At 44.0% G+C, this 19,963-nt stretch overlaps 1 protein-coding gene across 7 annotated transcripts in view; it reads right to left on the reverse strand.

The window, feature by feature from the left end:
* The window catches only part of LOC111269291 (uncharacterized), a 113,625-nt gene that overhangs the window by 20,916 nt on the left and 72,746 nt on the right, over positions 1-19,963 (reverse strand). For all 7 annotated transcript variants that reach the window (XM_086972049.1, XM_022848754.2, XM_086972045.1 and 4 more), the window contains one exon: positions 6,591-6,971. In XM_086972049.1, coding sequence (XP_086828175.1) covers positions 6,591-6,971 — 381 coding nt within the window. The remainder of the gene's footprint in view (positions 1-6,590; positions 6,972-19,963) is intronic.

Consider the following 19,963-nt stretch of genomic DNA (forward strand, 5'->3'; position numbering starts at 1 on the left):
ATATCCATGATAACATAAAACGTCTCGTTTCGGCGATGATTGCGATATTTGTTAACTGACGAGTCAACTGAAAAAAGTTCGCTGAAGGCAGCGAACTCACGACTTGCCCCTGTATCTCAGGCGACTGGCGTTTGGCATATTCGTTCGTTTTCTCGGATACCCCGCTTATTTCGAAAAAAAAAAGACGTTGGAACAAATAATTTAGCTAAAGCTATTTATGAGAGCCGATCCTAGGATTCTATCTACAAAGTGAAACTAGTACATGAAAGCTAGAAAACTGGTATCTGTATTGGAACTGGCCGTCTAAACGCAGTGGCAGCTGGTACAAGAGGACTGACAAGTCACTATAAACTTCATTTCCATTCACTGCGCACGGACATCTGCATGCAGAAAGAAAACTGAAATACAGTAGAGTAACCAAAAAAAAACTAAGCTGATCATGAAAAAATATTTATAATAAATTTCAATCCTCTGAATTTTCGTATGATTTTAACCAGTTGTTCATTCGGTTGCTTATTGCTTATAGAGTTACTCTTGTTCTATCTTTCATATATATATGTATACGAAAGCTGCTGCAAAACGAACTTCTGCACTTCTCAGAGTTCTTTAGTGCCATGATTCTTCTGGTTACTTCTACGAGAATGTTACAACTGCTGCAGCTCAGGTTTCCCATTCATATTATCATCGCCACGTGGAGTGCGAACTAGGGCTTTTCTTATACTGCTGATGTTAGCATCGTCCTGGGACGGAAGAGAGTGCGTAGGCGTATGCCCTAAGCAGCGAGCGGCAAATGATCAGCTGCCCGTCCTCTATTGTCCTCGAGAAGGTGACAAAAGAAATTAGAGAAGCTCAGCATCCAACAAAACGGACCCAGGCATCATTGAAGACGAAGGTCTGTTTTTGTTAAGCGACAAGAGCAGTAGTAGTAGAAGTCGAATGATCGGACCGTTGCTTCCTTCCAGTCCCAGTGCCTCCTACTGAAACATGGACGGCCATACAGTACAACTATTACGATCGTCTTTCTTTGCGAGTTCTTTTACTTCTCCGCCTTTTACTGGCGCCGCACCACCCTCCGGCAAACGCAGCAGTACAGACCGGCACCGTAATTCGGGGAGAGGCAGACGAGTCCGCCGGAATCTCTCTTTCCCTCAGCTCCAGGCCCCATGGAGTCATACCCTCCGCCGGCGCCAAAATTCCGCTCGCTCTCTACTTTTCTCTTTCCTCGAACCCCCTTCCTCGAACCCTCGGTCCCTTTCTAAGCCCTCTTCCACTTACCAAAGTCGAATCGCCAGAGCGACCTTTCCTAGAAATATTCTCCTCTCAAACCTTCCCCTCTTGCCACAAGTAGACGACGGCTTGGTGGACGGTATAATGGCAATGGTCATACAACAACGTCAGCTGCTGGTTACCTATTTTGGCGGCAAGACGTCCTGCTGCCTGTGTGACTCATGGAGCGGAGGACTAAACGGAGCACTAGACCCATACCACATTTATATGTGACATAATACAACGTCGTTCAGGCAAAACCATCCACATGCTATGAAATGGTAAACATTTCTGCTGATGATTTAGTGGACCAAGCAGAGCCAGCACCTAATAAGTAGACACATTTTACATATTATAACATGATAACGCTACAGACGACGCACAATGTTAGAATTGAGAACATGTTTAGTCACCATTAGTAATGGTAACTAGTAACCTCAATGCCAGTTGCACAGATGCCTGTCATACAATTAAAAGATACTCCCGCTTGCAGTTCGTGGGAAAAAATCATCATTCGTCACTGGTTTTAGCTGTTTTGCATCCTTATCGCATATATATATATATATATATAGGTGTAGTAGTTGCAGTAACTAGCATGGCCGCGCTAGTCTACAAACTATGCCCTGCCTCTCGTCCTTTACAATTATCAATTTGGTGGACCATCACCCATAGATATCTTTCTTTAGATATTACCTTTAGATATTATGGAAGGTCGGAACAGGGATCTCTCGCTACCGGCAGATCCGAAAAAGAAAGGAAGAAACAGATCGAAACAGGATGAAGACAGTAAGGAGCTAATTAAGGAGGAAATTATAGAAATAGATGGAGTTACTGTGCAACCTACCTCTTCTATGCCCAACCCGAATTCTGAAACGGTAGTGGACACCATGGGGTCCAGAACGAGCTCATGTCTTCATGCTTAGATGTGCATACTGATTATTGTCAACTTTTGATCGTTGCCCAGGAACAGGAAAATTATGAAATCTCCCGTTTTTTGGTTAGGCGAGTTGGCAAGAGTCGCTGCGGGAACTTTACTCCCTTGATATCCTCTACGTTTCAACGTTCTTCTCTTCCAACAGATACGCATAGATACTGATGTGAATGGGGCGTACTTATTATGGTGATCGGCTTGTTGCAGGGAATGTCGTTAACCTGTTACCCAAATGCACTGCAACTAGCGCCAGCAGTGATTAACGTTTGACGTTTGCGACGGCCTAAGGCGGGCGCCTCAGGTACATGATCAACTTTTGTGTATTTGTAATTCCATAGAACTCTCAGTCTGAACGCATAAAGTGTGATTGATATAACACATCAAGGAAAAAATGATCGCATGATCTGACAGCGCCGCCAAATTTATCTGCGTCGCAACAATTTCATCATCCAGCAACTTTTTCGTTGTTTTCGTTAATATTATTATCAGTGTTGTTAAAAGCCAAAGAGGGATTCTATGTTTTGTACGATCTTGTAGGTGAATGCGAGTCGATTGGAACTGATCGATACACTATGGCTGTCTTTGCCAGAACTACTATACATACAGCTGCACATGAATCAAAACGTATCTGATCTTTGAAAAAGACACAACACTGTAGCAAGATTAGCAGACTACTCTCTTTCTATTTGCCCCTTCTTTTTTATCTACAATTCGCGTTCTCTGTGGGCCGGGTGGCCATCACTTATTGTTAAGGAGTGATGGATGACAAATACCCAGCCCGTTTGGTTTCCGAGGTCTAGGGTTCGACCGGAATAGACCGAGCAGAGTAGCTAGATTTAGGATAATGAAAAAGGTCAGAGGACACAATATTATTTATACGTTGAGCAATTTAACTAGTGTCAAAGAACTATCCCCAGGATAAAGTTCAGATACGACCAGCACTGCACTAATGAAATACGCGCAGTTCTAATTCATAGACTCAAATTGGCTGAAAGGCCATTTAATATATTACGAGGTGGAATGATTGGCTACGCTGACTGCAGTAGAGTTAGTCGTCGACTACATTGTACAGGTTCAATAAATCTTTTATTCCAATTATCATCCATAATTTTTTTTTTTTATAAATGTACACACTTCCACAAGGCTAATTATGCTATTATGCGAGTCTTACTGCACAGGGAATTTTACTGCAAGGTAATTTAGTGGCTGTAAAAATTAATTCCAGCTTACGCTATAGCTTCGTGAAATACACCAGCTGCACTATACTGATTACTGCATTTACAAGCATAGTAAAAACTGTTGTCGGCTAACGGAGGCGTTTTTCGCAAAACCTGTAACAATGACTTCAGTAGGGAACCCTGCGAGCTTTTCCATGGCGTAATGTTTGCCATCTTCGTTGCGTCATAAGCTAGAATAGTATTTTTGCTGAACTTCTGGTCCTCCCCTTGCAACCTTCTCACATCTTCTTTAAGCCCGAACAGAGGATAATATCGAACTTCTAACTTCTTTACGTTGTATGCATTGTCATGCAACACGACTAAATCAATTGTTGATATTCGCTGCTTCCATGTCTTTGTTTTACCTGTTCAATGCAATATTATTAATTAATCAGTGCAGTTCTATGAGCATCTAAAAATATCTAAGAAAAAATATTGCGCGCATGTCACCCAACGAACTAATTGCTCGTCATAGGTTATTGGTGCCGTAAGTTTATATGTGTTTATTGTTCACCGACTACGTTGTGATCATCACGAATGATTGCGATCGGCCTTTTCTTATTCAAGAAGTGTTTTTATTCCATAGTCATTTACGGTGCTACATTGTCGGTGGACTGCGATCGAAGGGACTTGTTTAGCCAAAAATCATAAGACGACAGGCTGTCGCGTCATGAAAATAAAAGAAACAAACACTTAATACCGTCCGCTCTGGCCTCGTCGCCTTATTTTGCCCATCTGAATCATCGTCATCGCTTATCATTGATGTCTTTTATCATCAACCATTTCACAGCAACTGTCTGCTGACCGCGTAATGATGCCGAAAATGAATAATGCGATGGCATCGCAACCGGCACGACGTAAATAAGCGACACCGCCTAATGCTTATAATTGTATGATAACTAACGTTTCGTGTTTGATTACCAACTTTTTACTGTTATTTTGTTGCTTCTGGCGATGCAGACGAAAAAGACGCTCAAGCCAACACTAATGCCGGTGACCGCCAAAATAACACTTGCACGATAACGTTATTTACCACTTGTTGGCGTTCTATCACTAGTGTCACACAAATGGCACCATTAGCGTACAATTCGGACATAACAACAGCAAGCAAAGTATCATCTCAGAAATAATATTCTTAGCAATAACAATGGCAAATAGTTTCATTGCAGAAAAGAAAAATGCTCACTCAAAGCAGACAGCTGCATCAAGCTAGCCAAATTTGCCCGCCATCTCACTCGAGCTTGGCTTCCGATTTCTGCTCAGTTATGGTTCATTACTAATCATTGTGGCCATTGACTTACCGTGCCAAGGGATTATTACGATGGATGAATTAATCATCATTGCTCGCACAACAACTGGCAGAAGAAGCAAGGATAGATACAGAACGTTAACCGGCCCAATATTAATCGTCCCCTGAAGGCCACACGAGACACTAACAAGACGGTAAAGGACCGCGATGATTACTATTACGATTACGACTACAGTACTACGAACCAGCGAGTAGCAAAATACCGACCCTTCAGTTCAGTGCTACAGCTGCCGAACGGAAGGGAACTTGCTCAGTTTTGAAAGGAACGATTGATGAATCTGATCTAACAAGTGCTCAATGATTCTGTACGTAGGGTTCCTTTTTCCTATTTCGTTGATCTACTATGAATAGACTTCACATATTTAAAAAAAAAAGCCTGTAATAATAGACATAACTAACCTTGATTAATTCGATTACTAATGTGATTAAATGGCACGACTTCGTAGCGACCGTATCTCAAATAAGTATATATAGACTATCGATGCGATACTTTCCTTTTATTACTCTTTGTTGCTATGAACGCGATGACTTTCCGTAAACCTATTTAGCAACAAATCGAAACTACAATAGCTGACAAATACAAGAATTTTTCGTCGACGAAAAAAATTTCAGATGCTTTTTAGCGGTACCATACTGTCTAACGGTTCGCGGGATGTCTATTCAATGTTCAATAGTAAAACGATTATCGAAAATGGCTACTTTGGATTGAAGTACCGCTATTTAACCTGAGACAGCAACGTATAACCATCAAAGAACGAATCGGGTTGCTTTTGTATTCACAGGCGTAAGTAATCAAATGCGCTTTTAGCAGAATTTTTCATCGTATCATTCCTTTTTCGATGTATCACCGTGGCTGGGTGTAATTGCAGATGAAGTTTCCAATTAAATAAGTTCCTTGCTCTTTCCTTTTTAATTATAACGGTCAGAGACGACCTCACACAGCGTTCCAACTGTGGATACTGTCACTGTATATCATAGATGTTCAATAGGTTTCGAAAATGTTTGCATTTAATGAGACAGTGAGAAAGTACGTTGTTTCAGGATAAAAGAGGACTGTGAACTTGATTTTCTCACAATTAGAAGAATATACTCTTTTAGCCACTGACTTCTTACCCGCTTATAAGCCTACGTTTATTTCTGCCGGTACGATGAAGTGACAATGACTGTGACGTGATCGATCGTTTGACAGGATATCAACCATCAGTCATCAAAAGTATATCCTTGTCCTGCATGTAACCATTCAAGAACGTTTTGCGCACTGCTTTATATCAATATGATTCAAGTCTTGCACTCCATCACCTTGAGAGCTATTATTTCGGTCCTCTTCATAACAGATAAGACATCATTGGTATCAGATTGATTGAATTCAATCACAGAACCCCACATGTGTATTATTGGACCTAAAGTAAAAACGTCCGTCAAAGAGCCATATTTATTCTACTCTCAAAAAAAAAAACAAGCATTTCCTGTCAAGCCAACATTTGAAAGAACAAATCACCTAAATTGCCTATAATCGCATGCTGTTCTTCGACGACTTGACGATAGCACAGAACATTAATGATGTTTCGAGTCACCAGCTTTAGGTTACGGAAGGCAATAACCGAGTCCAAAAGTCCAAATATTTGTTAAAATCATAAATTACGCACAATATAGGTTCGATGGCCTGGTAAGTATTGAATAGGTTCGTACAAACAATCGCCCAAATCACCATATATATGCACAGTAGCTTAATCGAATAGTTGAAGTTTGTCCCCTTCTCCTCTTCGTTTCTCCAAAAACGTCCCTCTAATACACTATATATGGGATAGCAGTTACTAGGGGAAATCTAATGGGAAGTATGATGCATATGCCGTAATGCTGCACCTACCTGCTGTGTGGGTGCATTTCCGTTTTGCTGGGGAGGTTGGGACTGAGGCTGTGGTTGCTGTGATTGCTGCTGCTGCTGTTGTTGTTGTTGCTGCTGCTGTTGGCTCATCGGCAATGGGGGTGGATGTTGACCATTCGCCAGTGGACTGCTGGCAACTTGGGCGGCCTGCACGGCCTGTGCGGCCTGCGCCGCAGCCACCACGGCGGCTTGGTTTTGTAGAGCTACAGCGGCTGCTTTGGGGGCGTCCAGGGCGTCCTTCTTGGCGTGAGGCGGCTGCGGAGCCACTGTGGGTCCGCCGCCAGCTCCAGGTGCTCCCGCGAAGAACCCACCAGGGGCTGCAGCCAACTGGAGCTGTTGTTGCATTCCGCCGAGATCACCCACCTGAAAATGGTCAGATACGCATATATGCATGTTAATCGAAAGGGGAATAGACCACAATAATTATCAAAACACAAACAATGTCCATATGATAGGACACAAGCGATTTTGCATTGCTGACACTAAAGAGACGATGATGCATGGTTTCTTTTCTCGCTATTACGGCGGCTTGCGTTTGTAGAGCTAGAGCGGCTTCCTTAAGGGCGTCCAAAGTATCCTTGTTTGCGTTATTATGTCAAAGGCGAAGTCTATCATAAATCATGCTGGTTATATAATCTGACATCGTGTCAACACCGCGTCGGCGTATCACACGGATGATCTACAATTCTTGGCTCCCTCGATCTGTTACGGTGCAAATATATAAATCATGCAGCATGCCATTGCTTTGTATATTTGCACCGCACTGGAAATAAGCTTGAATTGTTGTCTTGTCCACCCATTACGGCAGGCAAATAAATTTTATGGCACTGTATATTAGCTTAGTCTGTTGTATCTGTTGTAAAATTAATATTACATGTATGTCTGAACTACATCGACGTATGCTTTCTGCTAACGTCGATGATAGTAACTAGCTAACATGCGTTATATATCTCGCCTGCTAGCAATGGTTTCTTGGTGCTCTTGTCATTAGAATGGATCGCATCTGTTCACGCGCGACCGCTGTGCAACACCGAACGAAATAGACAAATTGCAAAACGCTATTTGTCTTTGCTTATATCAGTAACTAAGTTGAGTACTGGTAACACTAGGACGTATCTCGACAAATCATACCTTAACAGCAACCCTCTCTCTCAACGTACGCGACGCATTCAGAAGCGATCAACCTCGATTCGAAAAGACGGCCGTCGCTTGTTCCCACTCGATTGCAAATCAACGACAAAACGCACACTTTCGTCACCTAAGGCGTCTACGCGGAAAAGAAGATCGCTGAAAAACTAGACAGGAGCAGTGGACACTCGTGTGTGCGCAGCGTTAAAGCGCAAAGCTTTAAAACCTAAAGACGTAACAGCTCATGTGTAAGATGGATAAACTAAGCAAAAAGGCTAAAGAGACGTGAGTGCTGTCATGTCCTATAGAACGGCCTTAGGAACACAGTCCTGTTCAGGCCGTGCTGCCAGTTCTTACTTTCGTGTGAGAGCTATGTGCTGAGTTTTAGAGACAAATCAATCTAATGGCCGGGAGTACTTTGTTCATCTGACATACAGGAAAGCATGTTGAAACCTCTAGACAGTAGTTACGGAAGAAAACAGGCCCTCGTTGGTAGAAGATACTAGCGTTCGTTAGTCCCTTTGTGCCGCGTTTTAGGTAGGTCCTGGCCCCACCCGACGCCCGATTTGTTATATTCACTGACCTTGAAGTTAACTTTGCTTAGATGAGGTTTTTAGATTAGGAACAACGGACAGCCGTTGCAGAAACCAGCGACATATTTTATAATCTGCCACAGATTTCTGCCGCTGACCGTCTTTATCAGCCGGATCGCAACCCACTGAACAGAAAGGAAAAAAAAATGCAGAGAATAGGATCCAAAACCAAAAAATGGGGAACAGCAGACTGCAGGCTGCTGCCGTCACCCTCCCTCTATCTTTCCCAGTTTAGCATCCAAGGGGACTCACCGAGCTGTCCCCACCCCAAAACGTCCCATCATTCTTTACCTGTATAACTAACAAGGCAATGACCCCCGCAAACACAAGCAAGTTTCAGTACACTCGCATGGGCATCTGAATATCCAGACAGCAGCTACCAACAGAGGACGCAGTCAGTGTATCGAATCGCCTGCCGCGAGCGGAGCGAATTTTCGCAGGCACATTGTACTTAGGCGTTGAGCACCCTCTCTGCTATCCGCTTCCCAAACGCTCTGAAATGTGACTTGCAGGAGTCTCCAAAGACCTTTCCTCCTATATTCAACAGTTGTTCCTATCTTAACGGCGAGACTTTGTTTGAGCTGTACAATGTTGCGGAGCCCACACTGTTTTCGCTAAACAGGATGGCATTAAGTGTCTTTGTGCTCTGAGTATCCTGTGTACAAGGGCATAATTAGTGCCTGCATTGACTAGATTGAACGTTAACTAACGTTCGATGTATTCGCCGGTGCATACGTGCGTGCATGCGTTTTGGATTTAGCCGTCGCTACCTCGCGGAGGACGCTGAAGAGCATACCCATGTTCTATTGAAGTCTAGTCAACCTTATCTCGTTGTCGGCAGATCTAGGGGTGGCGGGAAAAAGAGAAAAAAAGTGAAGAACATAATAGACCGAGAGAAATCCCGCGGGGCTTACCATCAACTCGAACAAACAGAAGAACGAACGACTCGCCGAATGAAAGCGACGACGACAACACTGCCTATATTATACCTACGGCGAGTGCGTATACGTGAACGACCAAGTACGCCCGCAACCACCGTTACCGGCACTGCCATCGGTACTTTGCTGCCGCCTCGCTGCCACCCGCCACGATTAGTTTAAAACAACGACATCGGTAGCTGGAGATCGGCGACAATGGCCACAGCCAGCTGATGGGCCAATGCTGCATGGAGACAGGAAACTATGCAGCAGCCTAGCATTGCTGCGCAATTACAAATAATACCGAACGCCCACCTACTCATTCTATATTGAAAATTACGCGCACATACTTGAAAACAGCGTCATTCCGTTAGTTGCCAAGTAAGAGCTTTTGCGTGGCTTGAAATTGTGCAAAGAAGGATAACAAAGACGAAGACTAACTGATCCACTGTATAAGTGTGCGAAACCTATTACCACTGGTCGGGCTATGATTATTCGTTGTCTTTCGGACTTTGAGGCTGAAAGCATTTTGCGACCACGCCACAATTCTCCTTTCCCTTCTTGCAATACCTCAATACTCTCTCAATATCTTGTGGCAACAGCAGCAGCATACGCAACGAGTGCGGAGGACGAGGTGGGCTGCTGGCTACGATATCTTACGTCGGGGTATTAACCAAAAGCGCCTTGTCAGATCTAGATTTAGCGTCGCTACAACGCTATATTCTTCCGTCACTTTCCTTGAGGCCCCTCAACCTTCTCACACCAACAAACCTGAGTTTAATACACTCATTTTCGTCCACTCAAACAGCTTCCTTATTTAAATCTAGTTGAATCTCCATAAAAGCGCGGTGCAGTATTCAGTCAACCATTTCGCCAAACATTTCCTCGTTGCTGCTCCCTGTAGGAATCAAAATTCGGGTTACCTATGTGAGAGTGAATGTGCACATTAAGTGTTTTCAGCGACTCACGTCTGCCATCGCCACTACCCGTTCGTATTTCTATCCTATAATAGAAATGGTATTAGGAAGTATATTCTTTTGGTGGCACCCATGTACATGAAGGGCTCGAAGCGAAAAAGGTCTGACTAGAAGCGCTCTAGCACTGCCGGTAGTGCGGGGACGTCGGCTTTACGTAGGGGAGGTTAGAAATAAGTAACGATCCCCTCAGGCTTGCTACGACTAACAATGGAATGTGTCTGCCCTTACCTCTGCCGAAGTTAAGGGTGGCTGGGGGAAGTCCAAACAGCAAAGCTTTGTATCAATGGTGACGGGCTCTGCTGGCACGCTAACACTTTCTCATATACGAAAGGCCTACCTAGATCTCCATTACTTCAAATTTCCTTCCTCTTCTCCAGCCTCCAAAAAAAGAACTAAGGTGCTGTTCCATTTCTAGGTGTAATGCTAGCGGGGCCGCTTTCTGCACTACATACATGAGAGTGTCTAGCTATTTGAGCTAGGATGGAAGAACTGAGTCAAGAGAGGAAGACGAAAGGAAACGCTGAAAGCAGCTACTGAATTAGGCAGCTCCTACCTTAGCGAGACAACCTAGCTCGGCAGAGGTTTAGGCACTGAGCAATTTCCCCACTGCCGTTGTAACCGCCGTTGTAACCACCGAAGCATTCTTTTTATGTCAGATTAGTTAGGATAACAGGAGCTTGGCAGGCTACTATGATGGCTGAGATCCTTCTAAACTGAAATCGCAAATGCCGATAAACCCCTTTGCCCCGTCGAGAGGCCTCTGTCGAGAAAACACACTGACAGACAAAGAGGTCCTGCACGCGCGGCCATGATATTGTTTCCCCGCCAGCGGCCCATTTATATTGCCTACTTGCATCGCAAAGCGGAAAAGGACGCACGGTACGGAACAGGACGAGAGACTGGACGAAGAGAAGAATTCCTCGTCTACCGGTATCAGGACTAGCAAAAATTAATTGCTGTACGCAAATCGGTTTTTCTTTATCAACGCCAGATCACGCTCGGAAGGCGACGACATGATCTTAGAGGAAAAAAGGGATTAACCTAACACGACAATAACGGCATTATTAGGAATAGCGAGCCTGAACATTTCCGATTTGCGGATTATTATTGCTGAAGCCATTCCAAAACTTCTAGTAGTCATTTTACGTCGTAGTGCTAAAACATGGATAAGAGGCGTGTGATGGGGAAAATCGTCTTAGTAATGGAACTGATGAGTTTAGATTCGTTTTTGCGGCAAGTCTTTCAGCGCTACGATCTAACAGCGGCAAAATGGCTGCAGATGGCAGCACTTCGTTGAAAAAGGAGCTGAGCATCCGCTTATTGTTACATACCGAAGCCAAGAAGAAAAGGCACAAGCGCAAAGAGAGACACATCTGCTAAATGACAGAAAGTAACGGGTAAGCAAAAACGAAAATCTTAGGTTTACGTTTATTTGTATATTTTGTAACGACACTGTCTTCTCGGAAATGAGAGAAATATTGTTGCGGACATTGTGTGTGCGCGTGTGTGTGCGTGTGCGCGCGTGTGTGTGCGTGTGCGCGCGTGTGTGTGCGTGTGCGCGCGTGTGTGTTCGTGTGCGTGTGCGCGCGTGTGTGTTCGTGTGCGCGCGTGTGTGTTCGTATGCGTGTGCGCGCGTCTGTGTGTGTGCGTGTTCGCGCGCGCGTGTGTGTGTGTGTGCGCGTGTGGCTGTGTGTTCGCGAGTGTGTCTGTGTGTGTATATATGTATACACATAAAACAGGATCAACGATGTTTATTTTATAAAGTATAATCCTGACGTTAATGACAATTTACTAATTTTCTAGAGCTATGGTGAAATAGAATCGACCTAACAATTTTATATACTGCTGTGTTATAAGACACCTTCGGATTCGAATGTTGATACAAAACATACTTCAATGACCTTATCGATAGCTGAAACAGCATTAAGCTTTTTTGTTTCTTAATTTAGTAGTCTAGCCACCGCTTCTTTACAATACATTTGTTCTTACACTCCTATAGCACACGTGCTAGCATATATCAGCCCACGCGCTTACGCAGCTCCTTCATCGAACTGGCAGCTTTGTCTCTTGAAGAAATCCTGTTTTATTTCCTATCAACGTCTTAACCTTAATCGAGTGCGTGTCAAATCTCCTTCAGCCACGACTAATTTACCACTTGCCCCGTCCGTCTCGCCCGCTCTTACTGTTGAGGAAAAATACATACTAGTTAATGGCTCCTGTGCAAAGGTTAAATTGTTATAATAGAACTAAGTTTTTTCCAATTGTTTTGGGTACCCCAAAGACAGGAAAGAAACGAGGGGATAGGGAGTCTGCCCGGTACGAAGAACGATGAAAGCGGCGAGGGCACCCACAGTCGAAGACACGGCTTTGTAAGAAGATCACACAGACTCTGTGGTGCGTGGCACGAACAACGTTGTACTGCCATTCGGAACAGAAGCCACTGCTACCACCGATAGGTCGAACTTAGCAGCAAGTTTCGTCTGGTAGTGGCCTTGTACGCACTTGCATCTGACTCATTGATTTAGTTGGCCGGGAAAGAAAACAAGGACGATTTAGTCTCACTTACGTGCAAAAACAGCGGTATCGGCTGCTGATAACAGCTGACGACCTGATCCTTGAATCCTGCCCACATCGCCACCCCCTAAGCTTGTAGATACGGGACACAACGCAAAGCCAAACCAAAGTCGAATCCACATACGGAACGAAACCGCCGCTTGCCGGACGAGGATGCCGCCGTCTCAATAGCATCTATCCAAAAAGACATGTGTGAGACGGAGGCAATATCGGCTGCATCGTTGTTTGTACTATCAAAGTGTAGCAGTGCTAGCGCCACAAGTAAACGATTAAACCCACAGAACTAGGCACAAAGCACCCCAACCGACAGTCTCCCATACCACTTAACTATCCGGCCGCTGACTCTCAAACTTGCCGCGCTCCATGTTCCAAAACATGTTCCCTATTGTCGCCCCCGACTTGTCTTAACTTATCGTTTCGACCTTTCAGAGTGCACACCCCGACTCTGTTTGCCCTACCATTTTCATTCGGTCCACACCTCCTCCGTTTCCCGCTACTGTATGATGTTCCTGGCCTCGTTGGTCATGAGAAAGGGACCCCGTAACTTGTTTACGGTAGACGGTTTACAGCCGACCGGTCGCAACAAGACAGCAATGACGAGTGGAAGAAGAAAGGTGGTCTTAAAAAAAGGACCAAGTTAGAGAACCAAATTTGGCGACAGCAAGCGACCCTACCTCAGCTGGATGCCATTCTAGCAAAGCAGGACTTTATACGCTCGAAATACAATGGAACAAGTAGAACTTAGGACAAAAAAAGGACAGGTTCAGCCACAGATTAGCCGCAGAATAGCAGGGGCTGCAACTTGTACTAAGAAAATGGGTACGAACGAATAAGCAGCAATAGAAACAAGTGTAAAATGTTGACCGATAAAATAATATCTTTATCTATTTGTATAGATGGTTCCTGAATGCCCCATATTCTTTGACCGGTGATTTTTAAAGGAAAAGAAACGTACAATATCAGCATGAAAAGCATTGCTTTTTCCTCCTCCGTTTCGAATATCGTTGTTTCAATTAGAACGCAAAAATGGATGACCCGCGGTTAAGATCTACGCCGCCTTCAAACTGATGATCACGAGGCCTGCGAGCATAGCAAAAGGGAGGGAATTCACTCGCATTTCAGTACTTTTTTTGGATAATGTTAATTGAAACGGAAGGCAATAATATTTTGGGCATGCCTTTTCAACCACGTTGAGGGACATATTGTGAGCAAACTAAACCAATTACAATTAGTTGAGGCAAGACGCACACAGTTTCCTGAAAGCCTCTCAAAAATCGTAATCGTATACTGAGAAAGCATATATAGCGCTATCGGAGTAAATCTCAAAGTTAGATTTAAATAAATGCATCTTTAGTGTCATTTATTAGGAACTAGATGAAAGAAAAACACGACCTAATCAAGATACACCTAGCTATGATTTGTGTCAGACGCTCGTTGTCTGATATTTTAATAGTTCCCTGATGTAGTCACGTCCGACTAGAGAGGCCGACATAGAAAATATCGTAATGTGTGAGGTCATCAATCAAGCAACTTTGAATTCAACGAGAAAGCTTACGTCGGCGATTTAGGGAAACGCATGCTTCGTTAACGTTGCTACTTCAACGATGGCAGGTGTAGGCCGACGACGGTCATGGCCCCGGCCGATTTCAAAGCGCTTGTAGAGTTCCACACATACGTGCCCTCTTAGAGGTGGAGCTTTTGTGACGAGAAGTGTACACGATCGGTTCACGTGAATTGAACCTATAGCCGCATTACCTTGTTGCTACCCACCTATGATTTCCAGGCGATTTTGCAGGTAGGCAGGCCATGCACTTAACTAGAACCCCTGTCGAAAGTGGAAGGTAACGCGCTGAGTGTCACGCCGTGTAACTCTGCATCCAGAACATTCAGCTTCGTCAACATAACCAGCCATATTTACGTACGGTCCCCCTCGAGACCCAGCGTATCTGGTAAGTGCTAACTGGAACGGTTCAAAGGAAAAACGAAATGACCTTTCCTGCAAGTCATGGTTTCGAAGTCATATCAAACATATCGCGAACCATGACCTAAGCTGATAAAGAGGTCCAGGGTTTAGTGGGTGAGAGTCCCACAGTACCGGACAAAGCACAATTCAGTAATGTCTGGTCTGCATAATGCATTTCCCTTAACCTCCAAAAAAAAGCCATATATATATATATATATATATATATATATATATATAGAGAGAGAGAGAGAGAGAGAGAGAGAGAGAGAGGGAGAGAGGAGGAGGAACTGATACTAAATAGTTGCGCTCGATTACTCTACGAATCTGAGTGGAGCTATATAGCTTTTAGCTGACGATAAATCCGAGGAATAACCACAAACAGTTGTTGCAGAAGGTGGTAGTGAGAATAAAATTAATCAGAAAGGGCGAGAACCGCCATTCGAAAGATGACCAACACAAACAGGGCATGTTGTAATGCCACAATTGCATAAGAATCCTCTCAAGTCAAAAATGGAATCGCACTGCAGAGAAGAACGCCAGTTAGCTTTTGCGCTTGCTTGATCAATACACTGCAATCCTCCATGCGTTTTTTTTTTCTTGATCAGTGGTGTATGAAGATACTAGAGGCAGCGTCCTTCGAATCTGCTAAAAATCAGGACGACGATAAAACGAATCAGTCAGACTTCGCCACCGCGACTGCCGCCGCCGCCTCACTCTATGTTGGTGTACGCTTAAGTAGACACCACAGACGAACCACAATTTCTGTTGAACACTCAACTGCTGTTACCAGCGCTTGGCATTTATGCCGTAAACGCAACTGTTGGGCACGTTCAGCTCGACGTGACCCCCGATACGGCTTCAGTGAATATTAGTATGGTCAAGGAGAGGTAAGTGTCTATTTTACCTTGGAGGAATTTCATCTTGGGATGCTGCTGCTAGCTAAACTACTATTTTCTCAAAAGAAAAATGGCAAAAGGGGGCACGGAGGAAGTGAAGGAACGATCTAAGTGGGTAAACGGACGGTGGATATATCTGTTTACCCGGTGGCCGAACAGCTAACCTGCATACCCCCAACCTGTTGTACCCGCACTAGTTGAACGTGGGCTGCTTCAACAGAGAGAAGGAGGTAGAGAGTAGTTGTAGAATTAATAATCAGGGCCCCAACCTAAAGCTCAGATTTAACGACGCTCCGGCTCTGAGCCAGAAAACTTAAAGAATCAAGAAGTTAACGCAGTAGAAGTCCTAGCGGGTGGGGCAACGGCGGAGCAAGCAGGTCGCATAAAGTCGAACGATTCAACTTGGATACCGCAATTCAAATGGGCGGGCAAAAGAAACGAATCCAAGCAGCGCCTACTGCCATCATGGCTCGCGCTGTACTCAAACGCAAGCACGACGAAATTGCACCCAGGGGATTGGAACCACTGAAGTCCATTGGTCATCATCAAAATGAAACCATCTAACCAAAGAATCACTCTAAAGGGCCGCCCGTCTTATTTTGAATGCCAACGACGATTAAGGTAGCATGGGTTGGAGGATTATTACGTCATTATACTAAATGAGAAAAATGTGAAAAGATAAAAATTTCACCGATAACAACTTGTGCTTCAGTAACTACAGCTGTTTACTGCTACTTGGCAATGATAGGCGGCCTACACCAGTGAGTGCGTATAATGAAGTACTTAGTCGTTTTGCTTTTCTATATATAAACACACACAGTTTTTTAAATATTTTGTCGACAGAGAACTACAATTACCATCATAAATCTGAACTAGTAGTAAAGGTAACAATCAAGAGACATTCACAACTAACTGCGTATTCCCCCATCATGCAATAAATGAAATCAAATCTATGTAAAGGTAAGATGTTGTTTCTAACATCGCTAGTCCAGTGTCATATTTTTAGAGCAGGGTTTCAATAGAATATAGGGCCGGTCGACGATTTCCAACGAGCTCGCATAGCAAGACTCAGGTGTATTGTCGCCACTGTTGTTATTGTTTGTGTTATCAGCCAGCAGTTGGCTATCCACTGCTCACAATGAGGGTACAACAATCTCCTTCCTGCCTTTCAAATGCTTTGTTTTTCTCACTGTAATTCGCATTTCTTTTCGTGCGATTCCTCCCCGAGCGGCAGCGCAGTGAACTGATTACTAGAACTATTAGTATTAGTGGCTGCATCATTATCATCGTCAGCAGAATGTTGCAATAGAAGATGATCTCTCGGTACGTGCTACGTCGCTGATCGGTATCGATGTCTATGCTATAGAGCGTAACTTTAGCAACAGCAGAAAAGGCAGCCAAATACGAGAGCGGCCCGGAGCTTCGCGCAGTTCTCGACGGGCTGCTTAATCGGACCGCATGATTCGTTAGTAGATTCGGCCGGTTCCAGGACGATCACTTTTGTCTTTTCGTCTGTCCACCGTCGCATCGCCAATACAGCTACTGTTGCTTGTACTTTTCGGGCTCGAAAGCATCTGCAATTGACGGCAAATAGTCATTCGATCCTTGTTCTCAGTTTTGATCTTTTTACTTGTTCTCTCTTTCTGGCCAGACAGGCGCATTTTTTCGTACTCGTACCATTTAATGCTGCCCCGCTGACAACAACTCACCCGAGCCCTAAGTCCTGTCGCAGTTGGCCGCTGAGCTGCAGCGCCTGCTAGCGATGATTATCTGCAATCGGCCATCACAGCGGAGACAGGGCAGCGACTGTCGAGGGTTGACTTTTAGCGGGCAGCGAAGAGTCGCTGCAGTTCAACACAGAAAGCAGGACCGAGCAGGATCGGTCAGTGTACGCTTCATGACAGACACGGCATCCGTTAGTCTGCGCATACGGGGTAGTAAAATATAAAAAACAACACCAAGGGTTGACGCTTGTTCGGCGGAACTCAAAAGCTTCTGTAGTAAAAAAGAAGAAGTGGAGAAGATAAAGAGGCAAAAGTGAGAGCAATAGAGGAGCAAAAACTGCACAGCGGGGCAACGGTCGAAACCGCTGATGACAGCAGAACAGTGCCATTACCATGCGCGCGCTACATTGGCCCTTCCGGCCAAATAGAAAGCGACTATTGTCACAAGATGCAACTATTGCTGAATGTGTATTAGGGTGAATATCAGCATATTGCAGTGCCGTTCACGTGCGAACGAACGAACGAACGAACTGCTCAGGCGAGCCAGAGCTGGGCCAGCGGATTCTTCATATGCTTGGGAACAAATCTATTCTTTGTTGACAAAGGTACGCGTTTAGATCAACTTGAATAATAAAAAGTACATCGTATAGTTTCTGTCCGCTAACAAACGCTTAATTGCCTATATGTAATCGATGGAAGTTTCAACACAGCATTTGCATTACAAGCGTACAGAATGATTAGGATATCTATATATGCACAAACGTGCTAGGAACGATTATGTCTTATTGAAGTAAAGTGCAGCTTTTTTTTTTTACTATTGCATTGTTTTCCGCTGTTTCTGATAATAAGTTAAGCGAAACGAATCATTCTGCAGCTGCCGCTACTTGTTTATCCAGTTCGTGTCGTTAAGGGCGATCTGACGACGCCACGGTTTCACCACATTGATAAATAAATACCACACCCGAACTCCGCGTAGATCTTTAGGCACTGAACGACCACATAAAGATACAATACACTTGTGAATGAATGACCGCCGTATACAAAATAACCCATCTTCTTCCCAGTCTTCATTATCTTCACGTGTACACATGTACTTTGTCTTCGTGGCGTTCGTGACGAGGAAGTCACTTCGATCCATATAACTTCGATCCAAGTAACGGTATCAATGGTAAGGTTGCTATTGCTATTGCCGCCTGCCGAAACGTTGCCGAAATTACGTAAAAACATTTGATAAAATATGTTACTAGACTGCCACTTACTTTGCTGCAGCCTCTGGCTGAAGCACTTATTTCCGTGGGACACAAGACACTGCGAATTCGCTCGAGTATAGCATGCGTAAAAGCAACTCCTATCCGAAACGAATAACAGAAGCATCAATCATCGCGTGACAGTATAAAAACGAAGGCATAAACACCAGCACTAAATAACAATCTCTTTGCCGATAGAACGCGAACGTGATGATGGCAGTAAGTTCCGCCTTTCGAATACGAGGACCTTTTTGATAACAAAGCAGTCCGATATCATATAAAAGGCTTACAAGTACACCTCACAAAAATCTATCGTCTTTCTACCTCGTCTAAGGTCGTAGCTCAAGCGGGATGAGAAGTTCGAGATAGGACATACGTATACTCACAGCGGATATAATCCGCTGTTACATTAGCAGTGGATTATATATTGTGTATTCTTATTCAATACTATTTTATCAACTGTAAAAAAATCACCAATCAACTAAGAACCAGAACAATAAATACATTATTGAAGTCAAGCGTGACGTTTTGTTATGTGCATCGAACATCGTCGGGTTGCCTGCATTCTTTTTTTTTGTCAAATCGGCACGTTATGTGATAAGGCCAGTTTCACGCCGGCCTCATTTCTTTCAATTAGTCGCTTAGTTCTTAAGATGACATAAAGATGAGATCGGCGATGCTGGCTAAAGCACTGTGACGGCCAAAATATCAAACAAAATTCATCCCAGCAGAGCGTACATTGAATCTAGATTCGGTACAGAGCAAGATGATTGGCCGTTTTAGTGATGGGATGCAAAGCATTGCCCGCTCGATGATGCGGTCTGTCTCTACGGTCAGTCTAATACTATGCAATTCGAGCTCATAACCCAAAAACTAGAACATATAGCAGGCGAAAATATACAATTATTTCATCCAAACGGTTACTGATGTTACTATGCCTACCGTTTATCGAATAGGTCTACAACATCCATACAGACCAAGGTTGATTTATGTTTAAAATGATATGTCGAGCGATAACGGTTATTGAATGTACAGTTCAAAGCCTCAGCGATTGTTTACTTGAAACCATACTACTTTTATGGTTGGGTGGAACGTTGTGCGCAACGTAACTGCTTTAACGTTCAACACAATAGTAATCACCGAAGCTGCGAACGCGTACAAAAACGGAGAATGAGCCTGTCGGAACACATAACTAAATTATTGCCTTCCTCATAAATGGGACTTTGCCTGAAGTGCGTTAAACAGAGAAAAACACTATTATTCTGTGTGCATAGAACGTGCCCGAAATGTTCGAGTGACGAGAAACGTAAAGATAAAAACGAATATAACGTCCATT

This window comes from Varroa jacobsoni, unplaced genomic scaffold (genome assembly GCF_002532875.2).
Source record: "Varroa jacobsoni isolate VJ856 unplaced genomic scaffold, vjacob_1.0 scaffold_1376, whole genome shotgun sequence".
In the NCBI taxonomy this organism is placed as follows: domain Eukaryota; kingdom Metazoa; phylum Arthropoda; class Arachnida; order Mesostigmata; family Varroidae; genus Varroa; species Varroa jacobsoni.